The sequence below is a fragment of the Equus przewalskii genome, chromosome 25, assembly GCF_037783145.1.
Source record: "Equus przewalskii isolate Varuska chromosome 25, EquPr2, whole genome shotgun sequence".
NCBI classification, from domain to species: domain Eukaryota; kingdom Metazoa; phylum Chordata; class Mammalia; order Perissodactyla; family Equidae; genus Equus; species Equus przewalskii.
In genome coordinates, this window is record NC_091855.1 from 3,725,956 (window position 1) to 3,745,408 (window position 19,453).

Below are 19,453 nucleotides of genomic sequence, written 5' to 3' on the forward strand. Positions count from 1 at the left end.
CTTGTGCTGCTCAAAGGTGACTGGACCATTCCATCCAGGTCTATCAAGAGCAGATCAAAGGATGATTGGGACGCCTTTCCAGTCCCTCTACAAGCAAGGTGGTTCCTCGGCAAAGCCAGGAACTCCTGTCCTAGGTGTCAGGAAGGCACCTGAAAAGTCAGAGGGCGCTGAAGTTGAAGTAAGCTTCTAGTCACCCTGAGCATAGTGGCCACTCTGGTAGCTGGGGTGGAGCTAATTAGGGGGAAGCTGGATGTGCCAGTCCCTCTGTAACAATGAGGGAACCGAATGGCTCACCCACTCGGAGTGAAGTGTGTGTGTGTGTGTGTGTGTGTGTGCGCGCGCGCGCGCGTAGTGCTGAGGCAGCAGAGCAGCAAGCAGGGAATGAGCCTCTAGTCTCCGGCCTCCACTACGAGAGAAACAGCTCTCTTGAGTGCGCAGAAAAACTGTTGGGTCCTCAAATGGCCCCACGAGCTTCAAGTTCTTACTGGAAGGTCGACCAGGACAGGTGATGATTCCCCCACACAGTATATTGCGAATAGGTGTCTTTGGCCCTGTGCTTCTTGTCATTCTGGGACAGGGGGTACATCCACTTAGCTAAATGGGCCTACATGTTAGAAGCGTATGTATGACAAAAACTGCTGACAATAACAGACATATAAAAGGACACTCAGCCAACATTGCTAATGGGTATAAATTAAAATTTTAAAAATATAAAAAGTAATTAAGGGGTACCATAGCATATTGTATTGATTCTGGAACCAGATATTTTGAGTCTAAAGCCCAGTTCTACTGCTTACTACCTGGATAAGCTTGGCTAAGACTCTTAAATTCTCTGTACCTCAATTTCTTTATCTATATTAGGGGGACTATGATCATAGTACCCACCTCATTTGGTTATTGTGAAGATTGCATGTGTTAATTTGTACACAGCCTGGACAACAGTGCCTGCCACATAATAAACATTGAATCAGTATGATTATTATCTACCACACTTTGAGAATAAGGCATAGAGAGAGAGAGACTTAGTGAAGGCCGTCTGATGATCAGCCACAAAGCTCCTGTTTCACACTAGTTCTTTTTTAACACTCTAAACTAAAACCAAACCGCACTTCTCATGCCACTGTGAAGGCAGTATAATGTTACCCATACTTGATCTTCAACTACATGTGGAGAAAACTAAAGAACAAAAAGTGAAATTTTAGACTAAAGGTGATGTCCCTCTCTAATTTGCCCTCTTTTGGTCACTGAGCTATTCTGACGTTGCTATCATTCTCTATGCAGTGACATGCAGGAGTAGAATCCCTTAGCAGCCCTCCTGGAGGTGGATACCCTTCAGATGCTCTGGAACCACACCATTAACACAAGCCCCAGCTGAGCACAGGATCTGGCACAGGGTAGACACTCACTGCCCATTCACTTATTTCAAGCGACTGAATGTCAATTTCTCTCCTGTCATGTTGACCTCATCACCTCCTTTCTCAGAATCTTCAACCGGACTTCTCTCTTTTGAGTTTAAACTATTCATGTTTTATTTCAAACCTTCCAGTGGTCTCACCTGGGGTGAACTTCTTTCACTCCTTTTATCTCGTTGGCCCCTTGTACCGTTCCTTGCCGGCGTCAGTTCACGCGTCCTTTTTGCTGTGCTCTTCTTACTCGTGTTTATCCCACACATGGTACTAAATATAACTCCTTCTATACTTGACCATTTTGTTTGCACTCAAATCTTCCTGTTTTCTCTCCAGTGCAATTATAGTTGTAGTAGACAATTTGGGGGTGTTTTCCCAGCCCACAGCCTGTCTTCTCCAAAACTTGCTCCCATGGCAGCTATGTTTCAACTTCATGATCCTGACCCTTAACCCTAGCTGATGGGACCGAGGGTGGTTTTTAGTTTTTGATTTAAGCTACTAGGTTTTGGGGTGTTTTGTTTTGTGGTATTAGATAGCTAGTACAATCATTATCCTCAAAAGTTGCTTAATAAAATCTCTAATTGTGAATGAAAAAAATTTTCTTAGAGCTATAGACATTTCAACCTAACATCCATATGATTTTATTTTTAAAAAGATGTTAGAGTGCAAGAAACTTCTCCATTGAATATGATGTATAGTACCAAACATACGGCGAGCCTGTGACAAATGCTAGAAAGATTGTGAATTTTAAAATGCCTACAGCAGGGGGGAGAGGGTGAGAAACTTGACTTAAATGTTTTTATTTGCTTTCGGCATCTGTTGGTCTGGACACAGAAGAGGACATAGTTAGTAAAATACTTAAAATTTAATAAAATATTCATAATTTCATAGAAGAAATAAATTTGGTTCTAGTTAAGATTCTTCACTTCCCTATTGAGTATTTGTGGGCTGTTTTTGGTCAACTTCAGATCTTTCTGGTTTACTGACTTTAGCCAATCACAACGTAAGGACTGAGCACAAGAGAGGAAAGACCCCATGTGTAACTGACCAGTGACCACGCAAGGAGAACAGTTAAGAGGAACTTAAACTCACCAGGCAGGTGGATATTTACTGAATTAACAGTTTTGATTTTGTGGGTCTTAAAGTGTTTAATTCCCCCATTATTGTGATTAAGCTGCAACCTTGGTTTAAGTTCTTGTAAAAGGAATGAAAATGTCATTTTGTCTTATTATTTAGCTTAGGGGAGTAGTTATAACTTCTACCTGTTATCTATGCTTGTTCCTACTTTGTTGACGGTGGGAGTCAGCTCCGTCTGTGCCAAGCTGTGGGTATCAGTGTGCCCTTGGATTTTTCAAGTGAACTGGCATGCGTCATGGAGATTAAGTCGCTCTGCTTCGTGTTGATTTTGCTGCTAAACACACCCAGTGGCTTCACATGTGCAGTTGTAATGGCTGAATTTAAAATATTATGAAAAGGTAAGAGTAAAATGAGCACGCCCAGTGTAATGTGAGGTCAAATGGACATCCGAAAGCAAGTTGGAGATGCTCGAAACATTGGATCAGAAGTTTAGATCTGGCTTCCTGACATCAGCTGAGGTTTTAGCACTCCCTCCTAACCGTGCTATTGTGGAGCACCTTACAGTTTGGAAAGCATTCTCATTTGGGTTCATTTCTTATTTAGATTCCAAGACCTTGGTTGCTACAACTGGAACATTTCACAACTACCAGGAAGGCTACAGATCGTGCAGACTCTGCCAGCCAGAGTCCCACACCCTCCCTCTCTGTCCCTCACTCCAGGATCAGGATTTTACCTCCAAAGTGAGCCCCTGGGACTCCTGGCTTCCTGTTGTCCTACTTGGATCTTGCTACCAGCTGTAACTGTAACTGTGCCCTAACACAATTGGTCTTAAATATTTATCAAATTGACTTCTTAGTACAGAGTTGCACAAAACAAGTACAAGAAGCTTCCAACACATAGTTACTGATTCATTATTATTTAATATTTCCACATCCTCCCTCCCACAATATTTTCCCTGTAGTTTTGTTCAAAAAATGACAACACTATACTATGTGTTTTAATACTTTGCACTACACAAATTACTGTCATCTGCGTTATTGCATTTGATTTTCTCAAAAACCTTGTGAGATATATAGGCAGGAAATTATTATTCCTATTTCACAGATGAGATAACTGAGGCAGGCATAAAGAGATTAAGTGACGTAGAACTGAGGTCTCTGTCTCCTAAGCTAGCCCTTTCCCCACTCTTCTTGGATACCTTTCTCCCACCTCACTGAACCCTCTTTCCCTGAGGCCTTGTCTCAGTGGTGAAGGAGAGTCAGGAGGCTCTCTTCCAGGACCATCTCCTTGTCACAAGTTTCCTTCGTTGCTTGCAGACACTCTGGCCTTGGGCTAAGAACATCAAAATGAATTCTTTTATTCAAAAATCATTTATCATGTAGCTTCTAAAATGTGTATCTTGATTTCAGCAAAGCATTTTATAGTCTCATGATATCTAGGTGAAATTGTTAGATGATTTTCTTTTTTATTGTTTTAACAAACATACTCAACTCTCTAGTGACTTCCAGTATTAAAGAGAAGCAATCAAACGTTCACCTCATCACCTTGATGTCCTGTATGATCTGGCTCCTACCTACCTCTCCAACTTTATTTTACATGCCTTTCCTGCTCATTCAGTAAGCACCAGCAACATGGAATTCTTTCTCTTCCTAATATGTGCCAAGCTCATCCCTATCTTAGGGCATTTGCACTTGCTGTTCCTTCTGGATGGAATATCGTCGATCTCTCAGATCTCACACAGATGACTCTGTCTTATCACGCAGTCATCTTTCCTGGTCTCCTTGCTAAGTGAAAAAAAACTAGGTATAGAATAGTATACATAGTGTGCTGCCATTTCTCTGTATTTTCTTAAAGATGACTTACACAAACATACACATACACAGAGAATAGCAATGAAAGATATACAAGAAATTGATAACACTGGTTTCCATTAGGGAAGAGAACTGTGAGGTGAAAGAGGGATTCAGACAATTTTCAGTCTTTTGTATGATTTGGATTACTTATCATCTGTATGGTAACCTACAGAAATAATTAAAGCCTCTTTAAAAGAATGAGAAAAAAAGAACTCATTGGATTGTCTAAACTTAACAAAGTGGAAATATAGAAGAAATAAATATTTAATATTTCACTTAAATTCAAAAATTCAATTGTACAGGTCCTAGTAAGGTGGATCCTGCTTAAAAGCAGTTCACCTGACAGAAGTCTAAGATTTTATTGACCTCGAGCTCAATATTACCCAACCACGTGGCTGTTAAAAAAGCAAATACATCCACAAGCAGCAGCAGAATACACGTTCTCCTCAAGCACACACATAACATTCTTCAGGATAGATCAATGTCAGGTCACAAAACAAGTCTTCACAAATATAAGAAGGTTGAAATCACACCAAGGATCTTTTCTGACCACAACTGAATGAAACTAAAAATCAATCGTGAGAAAAATGGGAAGATTCACAAATACGTGGAAATTAAACAACACTCTTGAACAATCAATAGGTCAAAGAAGAAGTCAAAAGGGGAATTAGAATATATCTTGAGACAAATGAAAATGAAAATAAAATATACCAAAACTTATGGGATGCAGCAAAAGCAGTACTAAGAGGGAACTTTATAGTGATAAATGCCTACATTGAAAAAGATGTAGGGGGCTGACTCTGTGGCCTAGTGGTTAAGGTTGGTGCGCTTTGCTTTGGTGGCCTGGGTTCAGTTCCCAGGTGTGGACCTACACCACTGGTCCATGGCCATGCTGTAGCAGCGACCCACATACAAAATAGAGGAAGACTGGCACAGATGTTAGCTCAGGGCAAATCTTCCTCAGCAAAAAAAAAAAAAAAAAAAAAAAAAGAAGAAGAAGAAGAAGAAGAAGAAAGAAAAAAAGAAGTATACTCTCAAATAAATAACCTAACTGTACATCTCTAGGAAATAGAAAAAGAAGAACAAATTAAGCCCAAAGCTAGCAGAAGGAAAGAAATAAAGATGAGAGCATAAATAAACAAAATGGAAAACAGAAAAAGACTAGAAAAAGTCAACAAAACTGAGTGTTGGTGTTTTGAAAAGAGGAACAAAATTGACAAGACTTCAGCTAGACTAACTAAGAAAAAAGAGAAAAACTCAAATAAAGAAATCAGAAATGAAAGCAGTACTATGAATAATTGCATGCCAACAAATTGGACGACTTAAAAGACATAGATAATTTCCTAGAAACACATAACCTAGCAAGAGTGAATCATGAAGAAATAGAAAATCTGAACAGATCTGTAACTAGTAAGGAAACAGAATCAGTAATCCAAAACCTCCCAAAAATAAAATTCCAGGACCAGATAGCTTCACTATGAATTTTACTAAACACTTAAAGAGGAATATCAATCCTTCTCAAACTCTTCCAAAAAGCTGAAGAGAGGATACATTTCCAAACTCAATTTATGAGGCCAGTATTATCCTGATACCTAAGCCAGAAAAGACATTACAAGAAAAGAAAACCACAGGCCAATATCCCTGATGAATATAGATGAAAAAATCCTCAACAAAATACTAGCAAAGCAAATCCAACAGCACATTAAAAGAAGCATACCCCATGACCAAGTGGGATTTATCCCTGGGATGCAAGGATGGTTCAATATATGAAAACCAAGCAACATAACACACCTTACTAACAGAATGAAGGATCAACATCTCACGATGATCTCAATAGACACAGAAAGACCACTTGACAAAATCCAACATCCTTTCTTGACAAAAAACACTCAACAAACTAGGAATAAAAGGAAATTATCTCAACATAATAAAAGCCATATATGAAAAGCCCACAGCTGACAGCATGCTCAATGGTGAAAAGCTGAAAGCTTTTCCTCTAAGATCAGGAGTAAGGCACAGGTGCCCACTCTTACCACTTGTATTCCACATAGAACAGGAAGTTCTTGTCAGAGCAATTAGGTAAGAAAAAGAAATAAAAGGCATCCAAATTGGAAAAGAAGAAGTAAAATGATCTCTGTTCACAGACGACATGATCTTACACGTAGAAAACCCTAAAGATTACACAAAAAATCTGTTAGAACTAATAAACAAATTCAGTAAAGTTGCAGGATTACAAAAATCAGTTGCATTTCTATAGGCTAACATTGAACTATCCAAAAAGGAGATTAAGAAAATAATACCATTTACAATAGTCCCCAAAAGAATAAAATATTTAGGAATAAACTTAACTGAGGAGGTGAAAGACACATACACTGAAAACTACAAAACATTGCTGAAAGAAATCAAAGACCCAAACAAACGGATAGCCAGCCTGTTTGCACGGATTGGAAGACTTAACATTGTTAAAACGTCCGCACTCTCCGAAGCAATTTAGAGATTCAATGCAACCTCTACCAAAATCCCAATGACATTTTTTACAGAAATAGAAAAACAACCTTAAAATTCATAGGGAACCACGAAGGACCCCAAATAGCCCAAACAATCTTGAGAAAGAAGAACAAAACTGGAGGTCTCACACTTCCTGATTTTGACCTATACTACAAATCTATAATAATGAAAACAGTATGGTACTGGCATAGAGATAGACATACAAACCAACGGAACAGAACAGAGAGCCCAGAAACAAACCCACACGTAAACTGTCAACTGATCTTTGACAAGAACACCAAGAATACACAATGCGGAAAGGATAGCCTCTTCAATAAATGATGCTGAGAAAACTGAATATCTTCACGCAAAAAAATGAAATTGGACCTTTATCTTACACTATACACAAAGATCAACTCAAAATGGATTAAAGACTTAAACATAAGACCTGAAACTGTTAGTCCTAGAAGAAAACAAAACAGAATAGCTTTAGAACATTGGTCCTGGAATGATTTCTTGGATATGACACCAAAAGCACAAGCAACAAAAGCAAAAATAGACATATGGAACTACATCAAACTAAAAAGCTCTGCACAGCAAAGGAAACAATCAACAGAGCGAAAAGGTGACCTACAGAATGGGAAAATATTTGCAAACCATATATCTGATAAGGAGTAAATATCCAAAACTTCTAAGGAACTCATGCCACTCGACAGCAAAAACCCTCAAATAACCCAATTAAAAATTAGGCAGAGGAATGGAATAGACATTTCCCAAAGAAGACATGTCCATACAACATGTACATGAAAAGATATTCAGCATCACTAATCATCAGGGAAATGCAGATCAAAAACACAATGAGGTACCATCTTACACCTGTGAGGATGTTCATGATCAAAAACCCAGAAAATAGCAAATGTTGGCAAGGATGTAGGGAAACTGGCACTCGTGTGCCCTATTGGTAGGAAGGTAAAATGGTGCTGCCATATGGGAAACAGAAGGTAGTTTCCTCAAAAAATTAAAAATAGAATTACCACATAATTCAAAAATCCCACTTCTGGTGATTTATTCAAAAGAATTGAAATCAGGATCTCGAAGAGATATTTGTACTCCTGTGTTCATTGCAGCATTGTTCACAAAAGCCAAGAGGTGAAAATAACCTAAGTGTCCATTGATGGAAGAATGGATAAAAAACTGTGGTATATACATATGATAGAACGTTATTCAGCCATAAAGAAAAAGAGATTCTGTCATATGCTGCAACATGGATGAATCCTGAAGACAAGTTACTAAAAACTTAGCCAGTCACGGGAGGACAAATACTGCAAGATTCCACTTATATGAGGTATCTAAAGTAGTCAAACTCTTGAAAGGAGAAAGTACAATGATGGTTGCTAGGGGCTGAGGGGAGGCAGAAATGGGGAGTTGCTGTTTACTGGGTATAAAATGTTAGTCATGTAAGATGAGAAAGTTCTAGAGATCGGCTGTACAACATTGTTCTTAAGCTAACAATATTGGACTGGCCTCTCAAAAGTTTGCTGAGGGTAGATCTCATGTTATGTGTTTTTTACTACAATAAAAAAAAAGTGAGCGTACTGCACAAGAGCAAAGAAATGCAAATAAAAAAGAATCACCTATCACATTAGTAAAGATTTAAAAATGCTGGTGAGAGTTCCCTGAGGCAGGCTCTCTCACTTCCTGCTGGTTATGGTATAAATGGGCAGGCACATCATTTTGAAAAACTCTTTGGAAATATGCATCAAAGGGTCTTAAAAATGTTTATGCCCTTTGATGTAATAATTTTACTTGTAGGAATCTGTTCTCTTGCAGTAATAACAAACGTAAATATGTTTATTATTTATAAGACCCCAAATTAGAATCTTCCTAATGTTCCATAAGAAAGGAATGGTTAGTAGATGTCAATACTTATGATGAAACAACAAAAATGTTGATGAAGTTTCAGTGACAAGATTATGCTCACGATATAATATTAAGTGAAAAAAAGGCAGGATAACAAACTGGGTAAAGGGTGACTATATATTGTATTATCATCACTATGTCAAAAAAATTAAAAATGAAAAAGATGAAGGAAATACACAAAACTGTTATGTAGAGTTGTTTCCGGGTAATGAGACTATGGAGGATTTAAAGTAAGATTTTAAAAAAATTCCTTTTTTCACGTTTTCCAACTTCTGATAAAGAGCTCATGTTATCCTCCCAATCAGGAAAAGGTAAAAGGTATAATTTAAAAATGAAATGTGATCTAAGGTTTCATGAAAAATAATGATCAGTTTGTCCAAACATATATTTCTGAAAGTGTTTTCTTACTCTTTAGTCTTTGCAAACACAAACAGGCAACGTAGAACGTAGAGTGACCAAAAATTAGAGTATTCATTCTAGAAATACTAGAAGGTATTTGACTGATTTTATTTAAGGATGGTTAAGATAAACATTTCACTAAATCTTTTAATTCTAACTTAAAAGAGGTAGACATAACAGCAGGAGAAATCAAGAGAAAGCCTCACATTATTTATTTGTGTAGTAAACATATGGCTTCTGTTTGTCCAAGAAATAGCATCAAGTCCCTTTGGGATGCTGTGGGTGGGTCGTCCTCTTCAGGAGAGTAGATTAGGGGAGATGTAGATGGAATGGCAAGCAGAGAGGGGAGGAGAGGGTGTGCCCTGGCAGCCGGGTCAGCCAAACACACCCTGGCTTTCAGCGGGTTGGCAGATGGCACAGCCAGATCGTCCCACCAGCCTAGAGCTGCTAACTAAAACAATTACATTCATGAAGAGAGAAATTCCTGCTACAATCAGATTCCTAATATTAGCTGGGAATAGTGGGGGTAATGTTCTAATTGGCTTAAGCTGGGAGCAGAAAACTCTAATAAGGGATGGGGGCAGAGAAAGGTGCAGGCTGGCTTCTGTAGGGATATAAGCCACCCACTCTGAGAAAATCAAGTTTATGCCCCACCACTGTGTTCCCTCCCAGCTCTGCCATTTGATCCCACTTGAGAAGTATTCTTTTACCTTTACTCACGTTTCCTTGAAATCAGAGAAAGTAAATTTGGGGATCTTGGGCCTAATCTAGAAAATAGACATGGTTTGTGGGCCCACTCTGTGTTAAAAACAAACAAAACAACAAACTCGAATGAGTTACTGACAGTTAAAAATTGGGAGGTTTGGCATAAAAACTAGGATTTGCGCTTTTTAAAAAAAGTTAAATTTAGCAACAATGAGCTGGTATCATCACATGGCAACAATTCGCTGCAGATGAGTGGCAGAGGCCCCTTTTAGGTAGCACAGACTCACCAAGTTGTCACAGTCCTCACTCAGCCCACTTGCTCATTTGGATTTCCATTCCTGGCCCCTGTATGCATTCCTGAGGCATTCAGGACTCTCAGAATGATTCACAAAAGTGGTCTGCTAGCCCTGAGCTACGTAGGATAAAAAGCCTCCCTTGATACAAAGACTCATTCAAAGCAACACTTCCTGTAAGTAACTCTGATAAAGACAGACCTGATTAAACACTATAAACATGTTTAAAGACATGCTGAGAGAGTAGAAAGAGAGAGATGCCCCTCTGGAAGTCAGGGGCACCATGGGCAGACAGTTAGAAGGGAGAGCCTTCAAAGATTGGGACATCCTAGGGGTAACTCTCAGCCTAGTGTTTGGAACTTAGTAGGAGGTTAATAAATATTTGTTTCCATCTTCCTAAGAGCAGATGCAGAGCACAGCAAGGAGGAAATGGAGCCACAACAGTGTAAAGCAATACACAAAAGCACAGCATGCCAAGAGAGAAGGAGGGAGGAGGTAATTGTAGCCTAGAGAGCAGTAGCAGCAACAGAACAAGCCCGGAGAAGTTAGAAGGACAGAGCCAGGGACTCTAATAACAGGCGACTGTGTGACTGCGCCATGCTTCTGATAGATCTTTGCTAGTCACACATCTAGACAGTAAGTAGGAGCATAGAGTAGCGGGATGAAGACAACCTTAGTCAAGCAGAAATTCAGACAGAAATTCACACCAAGACACTAGTGATGAGAAAGCATTTAACCATTTAGTGAAGGACTGTTGGTTAAAGCTATAACAGAATATATATATACAAAATACAGAGAATATGAAAATATGCAGAACAGCCATATTCAGTTGAAGCACAGAATTTCTATATTTAGCTTAGATAAGTTAACTGTTTAAAATTTTTCTGTGTGTTTGGCTTACCAATGGCGTAGCTTTAGCTACGTTGAAGTAATTGATTTTTAAAGCCTCAATTAAAAAAAAAATCAGTTACTAACTTAACTAAAATTTCCTGAAGCATCACGTTGACAGTAACCACCTGTCAGAGCATGTTAGACAAACGGTGTTGAACCGCGGAGTGGACGGTTACAGAAGCAATTATTCTCTTCCTAGCCCTTTCTTTAGGGTCATAGCCAACCAGTCACTGTTCCTACGTAGGGTAGCTTTTGCAGTATTTATTTCTTTAAATATTTAACAGCCTTGAGAGGCAGCGACTGGCAACAATACACAGAGTTTCTAGCATGTTACGAGTGCTTAATAAATGGTAAAACAATAAAATCCTGCGTGATGAAAAACAGCAGGCAGTAAATTACGTACTTTAAAGCCGTAGTAGTAACTATTTAGAAAAACAAACATAGTGCATTGAACACATTCTGGTAATAAAGGAATATTTACATTCACTATAAAGTTCATCCAGGTAATTTCCTCTCAAATTCCTCAGGGGATTGAGAGAAGGTATGGGACAAGTGGATACAGTGTGGACTTAAAAAGAAGCAGCTTCTCTTTCAAACCATGTAGAGCTCTGCTGACGACAACCGGGTAGCTGCGTCCTGTGCAATGGCGGGGCGCTGCAAGCGCCTTCCACACGCCTTCGAACCCAGCACGAATCAGCAAAGCCCTCCGCAATTCCAGACGCCTTCAAGCTTTGCAGGACTCGGTTTTGGAAGAGGAGGCACCCAGGTGCGTGTGGGCGACACCTCCAGATGTTTGCCGCGACACAGCGATACCGGGAAAGCAAGTGCTCTCAGACCCCGAGAGGAAGTTCTTTATTTACATCTACCAAACCGGGGAAGACTAGGAGGCTAGGCTTGGGACCTTGACGCGGCGCTTCCGGGACCCTGTGCAGCCTTCGGCGGCGGGAGCTCTCACCGGCCAGCGCCCAGGGCCCCGCGCCGTGAGTTTGGGGAAGGAAGCGAGAAAAAAAAAAATAGAGCTGCTCCTTTAAGAACTTCCTTTCCCTTTTACTCTCTGTTTACATAACAGCGGCGGGTCCGCCGCGGGGCCCGAGGGGGGCGAGCGCGCGGGCGGCCCCACGCGCCGGGGCGGGGGCGGGGGCGGGGGCGGGGCGGCTCCCACCTGCCCGCCCGCCCCCAGCGGCTCCGCCGGCCCGCCCGCCCCTCCCCCGCGCTGTCCGCCCCGCCCTCGCGCGCTCGCTCGCTCCCCCCTCCCGCGGGGCTCCGGCGGCGGCGCTCGGCGCGGGCAGGTCCCCCTGCTGCCCGGTCGCATTTGTTGCCGAGTCCGGCTCGGGGCGGCCGCGGCACGCGGAGCTCCGGGGAGCCCGGCGGGGCAGCCGCGCAGCCACGACGGAGCAGCCGCGGGACTGGCCGCCCCGCGCCCCCTTCGCCGCCGTGCCGTTCCCCGGCGCGCTCACCCCCTTCTCGGGATGGGATTGTAGCGGCGGCGCGGACTCGGCGGGGATCGCGGCGGAGGCGGCGGCGGCCGAGCGGGGCTCCATGTTTTCCCCCGGCCAGGAGGAGCACTGCGCCCCCAATAAGGAGCCTGTGAAATACGGAGAGCTGGTGGTCCTGGGGTGAGTCCGCGGGTCGGTTCCCGAGCGCGGGAGCTCGGCCGGGTGGGGGGGCGGCGAGCGCCCGCATCCCTGCGCGGGGCCAGTGGGGTGGCTCGGGCGCTCCTTGGGGACCGCCGGGGCGCTCGCGGCGCAGGGCTGCTCGCAGGGCCGGGGCGGCGGGCGCGGAGGCGGGATGCCCGCCGTCGGCGCGGGGCTGCGGCGGGCGCCCGGCTGCGCTCTCCGCGCGGGGGAAGTGGCGGCGCGGACTGGGCGACCCCGCGCCTCGCGGGCGCAGCGCGCTCGGGGACCGAGTCCTCGGCCGTAGCGCGGGGAGAGCGCGCGACTTCCCCGCGCGCCCCGGGCCGAGGCGCCGCCGTCGCACGCAGGCGCCCTGGTCGGAGGAGACCCCACGCGGCGAGCGGGGGCCCGCGGGACCCTCGCGCCTGGGCCCGGCCGCGGCGACGGTGGTGACTGCACGGCGGGCGGCGCTCGGCGCACGGTTTCGGGGCGGCCGCAGCCCGGGGCGGTGACCTGTCTGTGACCCGGCGGCCCGGCCGGCCCGGCTTTCCCCGGGAGCGGCCCGGAGGGGCAGGACGCCGGCGGGCTCCGGGGCGCGGGCCGCGGCCTCGTCGACGTCCTGCGGGCGGCGGGAGCTCTCCCGCCGCGGCTCCCCCTCCGCCTGTGAAACCGCATTTTGAAGATAGCAATTATGCACAATCGTTAAACGGCGGCGATTAGAGACTTCAGCGACTTCCTGAGTTTGCTGGTGGCATTTCTATTGTTTGCCCGCGATGAGCCCGGGAGGCTCCGCGCGTGAGCGCCGGGGAGCGGGCAGGGAGGGCGCGGCGCGCGGGGCCGGGACGCGGCGGCCTGGGGCTGGGCTGCGGGGAGGGCACGGCTTTTTCCTCCGGACGTGTCGCTCCTGGGAACCGCGCTTTTGTCCTCCTCTGTTGACAGACCTGTGTTCAGAACCTCGTCGGTGGTGCTGAGGGGCAGGCTTAGCACACTTACGAGGAGTCTCGGGTGTGGACGAACTCAGAGAACTCTGGAAAATGTGTTTGATAACTGAACACCTTGCAGTCAGTGCCGACTTGGAAATAATTTTGAAGAGAAGAGTTTTTAAAAGAAGCTTCTAGACGTAGCAGAGCCCGGTCTAGCCCTCCTCGCTCGGTGGCTGTAGTATTACGTGGAGTGTTGTTGTAAGTCTCTCTGTTGAAGCAGTTTGCAGATAGGCGTTCTTCTCACTTGTGTCTTAATTACAGATTACTTCGAAGACAGATGTCAGGGTTCACTGGAAGGAGGGAGGAAGGACAGGAAAAAAGCCAGAGTTAGCTCATCTTATGTAACCTAGCCCAACCTAATTTTGTGGAGTTTGGTTTTGTTTGTGTGGCTGGCTTCGGAGTATGTTTAACATTGTGAACCTGACACGAAAGATTAACTTGTGCCAGAACTTTATTTCGTGATTTCCTTTTGAGGAAATCATTGTTGAGACGTCTGGGAGAAGCAGTGTGTGAGTGGGCCTGGAGAGGCTTTGTGTTCGGCGCTGGCAGTGCAGGGCATTCCAAAGCCCCGAGGAGGATTTCTCCCCTGGGCTGTCCTGGGATCACAGGCTTCCTCTCAAGCAGGCTGTGTGAGTGCATTGCCAATTGCACGTGCTCTGTGCGTTGCTAATCTTTTCCAGGAGACAGAGGGCACGTAGCTGGCGCTTAAATTAGTACTTTGGGCCAGACGTGTTGCAGCTCTTTGTGCACCTACTGTGTGCCGGCCCTGTTTAGGCATTGAGGATCCAGCTGTGAACAGGGGGCGTTCGTCTTAGTGTGGAGCGGCAGGCACAAAGAGAAGGAAACATGTAAACAAGTGAATAATGAATGACAAGTTCAGGTGTTGCCAGGTTCTCGGCAGAAGTGGGTTAACGTAGGGAACGCCTGCTCCAGGCAGGTGTTGCTTTCTCAGCCAGGTGGTCAGGGACCCTCTCTCTGAGGAGGGGAATGTGCGTTGAGACCAGACTGCTGAGAAGATGCTGGCCTGGTTTTTGAATGCTTGAGAAGAATTGTCGTCTTTCCTTTTCTTGGAGAGTAGGTTTCTGACTCTCTAGTAATTTTAACACATTGGAGAAGGCGGAAAGAGTGAGAAGGTAGGTAGACTTTAAAGAGACCCTTATTAATTCATATCCCACCCTGAGGACTAGAGTCAGTGCCTTTTCTCTTAAAGCAACGAGAGTCAGAAAGTAATGTCAACTTTGCATGTCTGATCATTTAGGACATAAATATTGGTACCTAGAGAATTTCTAGTAGATTTTCTTGTTAATAAAATTCATCTTATGACCTAAAAATGCTTAATATCGATATTGATAGAAACTTTTGCTTAAAAAATACGATTTGTGTGTGTGTGAGGAAGATTGGCCCTGAGCTAACATCTGTGCCACTCTTCCTCTATTGTGTATGTGATTTGCCACCATAGTGTGGCTTGGTGAGCGGTGTGTATGTCCACGCCCTAGATCTGAACCTGCGAACCCCAGCTGCCGAAGTGCAGCCTGCACACTTAACCACTATGTCACTGGACTGGCCCCACAATACTTTTTTTTTTTTAACTTTTATGCGATTGTCCTGTTTGTTCTCTTCTAAATTTTATAGTAAAATGCTACTGAGAAATCCTGTAGGGTAGACTGAGGAGCTATATAGGTATATGTGTGTGTGTGTATGTATATATGTCTGTATGTGTATATCTATGTGGAGCGGTATATGTATACATCCACGTACAAATGCTGTGTCTTTTCACGTGTTACACGACATTAAGGGAATTGCCAGGTAGTTAGGATTTTAATGGGTTATCACTTTCTTGACAGATCAGTGGAACTGAATGATTTCATGATTCCAAGCAGTGAATGTGCCACGACACAACTCTTTGCTGTGCCCATCGCATAATTGAAGACAGCAAAAATGACTAGTCTAACTGTTAGGTCTTTTTGCTATTTATTGTGAGCCTGGCTAAAATGTTAGAGTTGGGGAAGTGTGTGAGGATTTGAGAGGCAGTTCAGTGGTGGCAGGGACAGCCTGAAGGTAGAGTCAGGAGACTGCATTGAATTCCTGCTATCTTGCAGACTGGCTTTGTGATTTTGACTTAGTCCCTCACCCTGTCTGTTTCTTTAGCGATAATAAAATACGATTGGATTAGGTGGTTGTCAAGGGCCTTCCTGGTCTGTACCCTGTCGTAGTGTTCATTGGCTGAAATGTAGAAAATGTATAGTTAACATGTTCTAGGTAGCCCCACGTGGGTTGGTTTTGTATATTCTTGAGGTGATGGTGCTAGAATTTGAATGGGAACTGTGTTTTAAAAGCAGAAAAGACCCATGCTGTGATTGCTTTTTATGCAGTAGTTATGTGCAAAACTGGGCTGTTTAAAAAAAGTTGTAATTGTATACATATATTTGACTCATTGGTGTTAGGTTGTACATGAGGGCATTCAAATTTGGTAAAACTTTCTGTTCCAAGTTTAAGAAAGACAGTTTTGAAATTAAGCTAAGGAGGCTGAAATAGCCAGTGTTAGGAAGAGAGAATCTGATGGTAGAATTTTAGAACTGGAAGGAACCTAAGACGCCGCGGTACGCGGTCAGCTCTTGTATTTGATTGATGAAGAAGCTGAGGCTCCAGGGAGGAGGGAGAGCTATTCAGGCTCATAGTTGAGCCGGATCCCTCCCCTGCCCATCACTGTTTGCACAGGTCAGGGCGGAGCCCAGCAAGCTGTTGCTCCTTAGAGCTTCAGTGTTTTTGTCACTTGCGTAAGGGGAGCTGAGTCCTCTTCTGGATTCAGTATGAAGCTTGCAGGTCTCTTGCTGACCAATGGCCCGTCATGGTTTTTGGAAAAATATTGCTTACTCTTAGTTCCCCTCATCTCACAGTGGAATGGAGTACACGTTTTGCAAGGCGCATTTGATGCTTCACAAAATGTACTTTTATTGGCTCTCTCAGCCAAGGGTTTTTAGCCTAGGGTCCACAGATGGAACCCAGGGAGGCCTTGAGCTTGGATAGGAAAAACAAACACATCTTTATTTTCGCTGTACTCAAACTGAAATTTAGCATTTCACTCAGTTTTGAGTATGGGTAACAAATAGACCTGCTGCTTTATTTATTTGATACATTAATACAGGAGCACATGTCTTATTGTATCACAATTTGTAAGTATCTTGATAACTAAATATAATTGATTTCACCTGTAATTGTTTGTGTTTTATGCATTAAAAACCTTTTCTGAGAAGGGCTCAGTAGACTTTATCAGACCACCAGAGGGATCCTTGGCACAGAAAAGGGTTAAGAACCTCTACAAACGAAGGTATATAGGTATGGCTGAAACATGAAGTATTTTAGTGGAAACTGACCAAGGTCTACAAAAGGCTAAAGGTCAGGGCTAGCTGCCTTCCTCCTTGGGTGGTGCAGCATTGTCTCAGTAAGACAAGGGGGACTGTTGCCTGAAGAGTTTATGGTCTTTATTTTTTAAACGAGCAACTCCCAGTTTCTGTGTGCTGTTTCTGTCTTAACCTTGGCACCTTGCCCTTGCCCTCCCCTTGGTAGGAATAAGAAACTTCAAAGACACCCTAATACTTTCCTTTTCTAAGCCCCCTCTCTAATTTGGGCCCAAAGACATCAAACACTAGTATCCTTTATAGACTAAAAGGTCTTTGAACTTTTTTTTTAATAAAATCTTTCCTGTCACTCAGTGTGTGGGGTGATCTGTTTGTGTGGACAGAGTGTCTGATTCTGTGGGCTGCTAAGGGTCGTGAGGTTTATGGCTTTGGGTTGCTATATTTTCCTTTACTAACTTTAGCCTTGCTTGGAGTTTGTGGCTGGCTGGGTGCTTTACTCGTCTGGCTCTCTCAAATTTGTTTCTCTCTTTAACATACCAAGACTGAGACCTTCATTCGGACTTTTCACTTTTGGTTGTATTTCATCATGTGATCAATATTTGGGGATGCTTTATATAAACAAAAACAAAACCAGGTTGATTCAGGTCCCAGCAACTTTACCAAGCATACTTTATCCACAAGATAAACCATGTGCACACAAAAGACCAAAAAACCAAAAACATACCTGTTGCTGTGTGTGAGGGAGACCAATATCGTCACCCTGGGGCAGCAGTTTTCTGTCTGCTGTGCGGAGATCAGCAGTGGCCCCTGAAGTAAGTTTGTGGGGCTGTGGTTTGACTTTTGAATAGAGACAACAGCATTTTCTCCTATTGGTATGGGAGAAAAATAACTGAAAAGGAATTTTTCACATCTTTTGATTTAATTAAAGGTTTCTCCTGGGGTGTACAGAATCTATTTTATAAAAAGAAAAGTCAGGATAAAAATGATTCAGTTACTAGTTTTTACTGAGCTTATTGTCATATTCATCTTCTGGAAAATAAAATAATGAGAGCAGAAAATGCTTCATATTTCTTAGTTTTGTCTCAATCAGCTATTCTCAACCACTGTCTCAACCATATCACGTGTGATGATCAGGTTTGAGGTACGTTGCCAGTAACTGATGACAAGTAATAAAGTGTGGCTCTTTCAAATGATTCTGAGATGGCCCTTTAATAATGTCATTTTTTACCCACTTGCATTCTGATACATTTTCTTGAGTGGGAGAGAAAGGGGTGGAGTTACATCAGGCAAGATAGGAATTGATTCATTCAGCAATATTTTTTGGGAGTCTGCTCTTCCAGGCCCGAGGGATACAGCTCGATGAGGCAGATATGTTCCCTGCCCTTGTGAGTTGCTCCCCTGTTCTTGCCCCATCTCCTCAGCGAACAGCCATTCCTGATATACAGTTAGTTTGTTTATTCTACAAATATTTAAGCACCTACTACATGTTGGATGCTGCACGCGCACTAAGGGATGCAGTGGCGAACAAGACATGTGTGGTCTCTGCCACTTCAGAGCCTACAGTCGGTTGGGGAGATAGGAAGCAATTTACAGAGATAAGCTATGATGGGGACACCTTAGCAGGGTCACCTAACCCTGTGTCGGGATGAGAATAGGATGGCCAGGTGGCAGCGAGAGGGAAAGAATGCTCCAGCAAGAGGATACACAGTATTCTGAGACCCAGAGGTGAGTGTGCATGCTCCTTTGAGGAATGGAAAGAAGCCTGATATGGCTAGAAAAGAGTGGTTAAATGAAGTAATGTTAGAAATGAGGATGGAGGGCAGGTGATGAAGGGCTTATAATTATTGGAAGGATTTTAGATTTTATCCTAAGGGCATGGGAGACTAGCAGAGTTTTCAGTCCTGAAATAAGTGTGGAGAAAGCACTTCTGCGAAGAGGGATGCAGCAGGGGGTAGAGGGAGAAGCTGAGGCTGGAGCCCATGAGACAGGAGGCGAGAAGCAACGGCATGCGAGCCAGTGAGCAGCTAGCTGTCTTGGTCCCAGATTCTGGTTCTTGTCCCTCATGGGACCTAGTTGCATACTCTGCCCAGAGTTCTATGTGACTGGCTGTTCATTCCTTGATTTAAAAATATGGACTGAGGACTAGCACTGCTCTGGGCACTGTGCTACATGCATAGCAAATGAGACAGACAGGCACCCTGCCCACCTGGAGCTGACCTTCAGTGAGAGAGATGAGCAGTGTCAAATGAGCCAGCACACAGGAGATAGCACTCTCTGAAATTAAATTTTCTATGAGGAAAATAAAGCAGGAAAGGGGGAAGAGAGTGATTGGGTGGGCAAGGGTGCGGGCCTAGCAGGGTAAAGTGCTAGGGAGAAGCTAGTGGGAGCCCTTGTAGACAGAATATTCAGGAAGAGCTTTTCAGAGAAAATAATCCTGTGTCCTTTGAGAGCCCCCACCTTTTTCAAT

General features: G+C 43.8%; 1 protein-coding gene across 1 annotated transcript in view; it reads left to right on the top strand.

The window, feature by feature from the left end:
- Positions 1 to 12,247: 12,247 nt before the first annotated feature.
- The window catches only part of PELI2 (pellino E3 ubiquitin protein ligase family member 2), a 180,354-nt gene continuing 173,148 nt past the window's right edge, over positions 12,248 to 19,453 (top strand). The window contains exon 1 of the mRNA XM_070594246.1: positions 12,248 to 12,647. Coding sequence (XP_070450347.1) covers positions 12,571 to 12,647 — 77 coding nt within the window. The 5' untranslated portion in view covers positions 12,248 to 12,570. The remainder of the gene's footprint in view (positions 12,648 to 19,453) is intronic.